A 2,647-nucleotide genomic window follows, 5' to 3' on the forward strand; every position below is an offset into this window, starting at 1 on the left:
TACCATCTGCGGCTAGTACCTCACTCCACGTTTGTACCATATGCTATTTCGTGTGTATCGAGCTGCATCAAGATGAGCTTCTAGCAAGATAAAAAACTGGCGGGCACAGCCAGGAATATCACAATCAATTTTGGAAATCAAGAAATACTGCACCAACCTGACTGCCTAGATCCAAGGCTTTTAGTATGTCATGTGAGAAAAGTGTTGAGGTAACTCATTATGTTTGAGCTTTATGTATCTCGTCCTTAGGTTTTGCAGAGCAGTGTATACCGCGTATTCGTTACGAATTCGATATTAATTTATCATGTGCATTGATCATTTCTGTATAGTAAGCAAATCGAATTATCACACAAAGGAGTTCGATGATATTTATATCGAACTCGTAGAGACAGAAAGAGAGAATTTTACTGAAAAGAGGAAAAAAGAAATTAAGAGTTTGTAACGATTAAAGTTACAATAATAATGGCAATTTCTGAAATTCTTAGACTATAGTTTAGACTCTCCTAAGGTGAAATGTGTGTGATTCTTTGGCTTTTTTCATGATCTTCGCGTTTTGCTACTTCACAAGAGAGTAGTACAGTCGTTGCAGCAGGAACGGGTATCGCTGAATTATTTTGGGAGGCTTGTAGAAAAGATTTACACATGACTGTCTAAATCAGCAAATTCTGATTATAGAGAGCTCCCAAGTATCGTGCTTATTGTAAATTAGTAACAATTTGAAATTCCAGCTGTGGTACATACAACGCAGAAAATAAGCCTATGTGCAAATTAATGTTTCAGCTTCCCAAAGCGTAAACGAAGATTAACTTTATGCCACCTGAAAGTCTAAACGGAAGAATTTTGTTCTCTGAAGGATTTCATAGTCATTAATCACTAATTTGCTGCGTGCCAGTCCTACCAATTCTGTTTTTTTAGGGATAGTTTCAATTTCGAACACAAGCTATTTTGTAATGTCGCCATAGCATAATTTATTAGATCAGTGACTCAGTAATAAGATAAGTGTAGTCAAAATCCGAAATAATAGCAGTGCCTATATCTTCTTTCCTTTTAATAGAAAGAAATAGCGGCAGGCGGGCTGAACATTTGTCTCGTGTATGCGAAGTGCCTTTGCATTCATCCGCTGAAAGAATTAAGCCAAGTTCTTTTCAGGCCCATAAATGAGATTTGTTAAGATGTCTATGAGTATTGACAACAAGAATTCCATTTTTTGGCATTTGAATGCTCCCTCCATAGATGTTCCTACTGTTTAATTCAGACTGTGGATTGAGATTACTGATCGCATACATATTACATACACGGTATGACTGTGTAAAAATTCCACTTTATTGTACATAGTTACAAAAGACTAATGCGTAGATTAGTGAACAAAACAAGACGCAACACAGTACATGCGAAAATAAAAGATACACTCAGTGATCTCCAGAGATCACTGGATACACTGCACATATCACGTATCGATTAGTCGATTATGTCACCCCCACAGATGCCCACACCAGCGATTATCATGTCTTTGCCATGGTCTTTGTGTTAGTGATCTTTGATACTGAATCACACTCCGAGAAACATCGTTGGACGTTGTTTATGTTGATAGTGTTGTAGTGTGTAATTGTGAGTGCTGAGTTACAAGTAGTGCGAGAGTTACACAGGTGACGGATTTATTTCGAAATGCCGAAGTATTACTGCGACTACTGTGATACATATCTCACACACGATTCACCGTCTGTTAGAAAAACACATTGTCAAGGGCGCAAGCATAAAGACAATGTAAAATTTTACTATCAGAAGTGGATGGAGGAGCAAGCACAGCATCTCATTGATGCGACAACGGCTGCATTTAAAGCTGGCAAAATTGCTTCTAATCCGTTCGCTGCTACGAAACCCGGAGCTGCTCTACCGCCACCGGCTGGTATGCCAGGACCGCCACGACCACCTGGACCAGTACATGGCCCACCTCAGCCTGGACCAGGTATGATGGGTCCGCCAGGAATGCCTCCAAGCCATATGGGTCCGATGATGATGGGACCTCATGGTCCTATGCCTCCTATGATGGGGATGCGACCACCGATGATGGGACCCATGATGCCGATGGGACCAATGGGTCCAATGGGACCTATGAGAGGACCACCACTTATTGGAGGACCTATGGGTGCACCAATGAAGAAATAGTAGTGGACTATAAATTTCAGTTTGTATGTAAATTCTATTGGACTGTCCAGTACATTTGTGGCAGTGATGATAAAAAAGTGTTCTGTCCTGCCTGTAAGAATGAAATGTGTGTCAAACATTGTTACATAGCGTATATGTATGAAACATTTTCTGTGGATATTTGTAATAAAATTTAATTTCAGTGATATTTATTGGTTAAACTTCATTTATAAAATGTTGATTGGCATGACTTCTTTGTTCTACAATCTATGTTTTAAGAAGGTGATATGTTTTGCTGTTGTTGCACTTTGAGTCTCAACTTTTTTGTAGCACAACTGAAATCCTTACTCTACACATTGTGGAGGACATGATATCAGCTGTTCAAGACTGCTTTCATAGTAGAAGCATATCAGTATTCCTGTGTCCATCTATCATTTCATATCAAAACCATCATAGTGGTTCATACACAATTATTAGTAGAGAGAAGGGGGCCATTTCCTTT

General features: G+C 39.2%; 1 protein-coding gene across 1 annotated transcript; it reads left to right on the top strand.

Annotated features, from left to right (window-relative positions):
• Positions 1 to 1,530: 1,530 nt before the first annotated feature.
• LOC126163171 (U1 small nuclear ribonucleoprotein C) lies at positions 1,531 to 2,353 on the top strand. The gene has a single exon (XM_049920124.1). It carries the CDS (start codon positions 1,666 to 1,668, stop codon positions 2,164 to 2,166), a length of 501 nt encoding a protein of 166 aa, XP_049776081.1. The 5' UTR covers positions 1,531 to 1,665; the 3' UTR covers positions 2,167 to 2,353.
• The last annotated feature ends 294 nt before the right edge of the window (positions 2,354 to 2,647 follow it).

The sequence above is a fragment of the Schistocerca cancellata genome, chromosome 1, assembly GCF_023864275.1.
Source record: "Schistocerca cancellata isolate TAMUIC-IGC-003103 chromosome 1, iqSchCanc2.1, whole genome shotgun sequence".
Classification (NCBI taxonomy): Eukaryota; Metazoa; Arthropoda; class Insecta; order Orthoptera; family Acrididae; genus Schistocerca; species Schistocerca cancellata.

Bases quoted from the DNA above. Each gene is read 5' to 3' on its own strand.
- LOC126163171 (XM_049920124.1), top strand. From the start codon at position 1,666: ATGCCGAAGTATTACTGCGACTACTGTGATACATATCTCACACACGAT.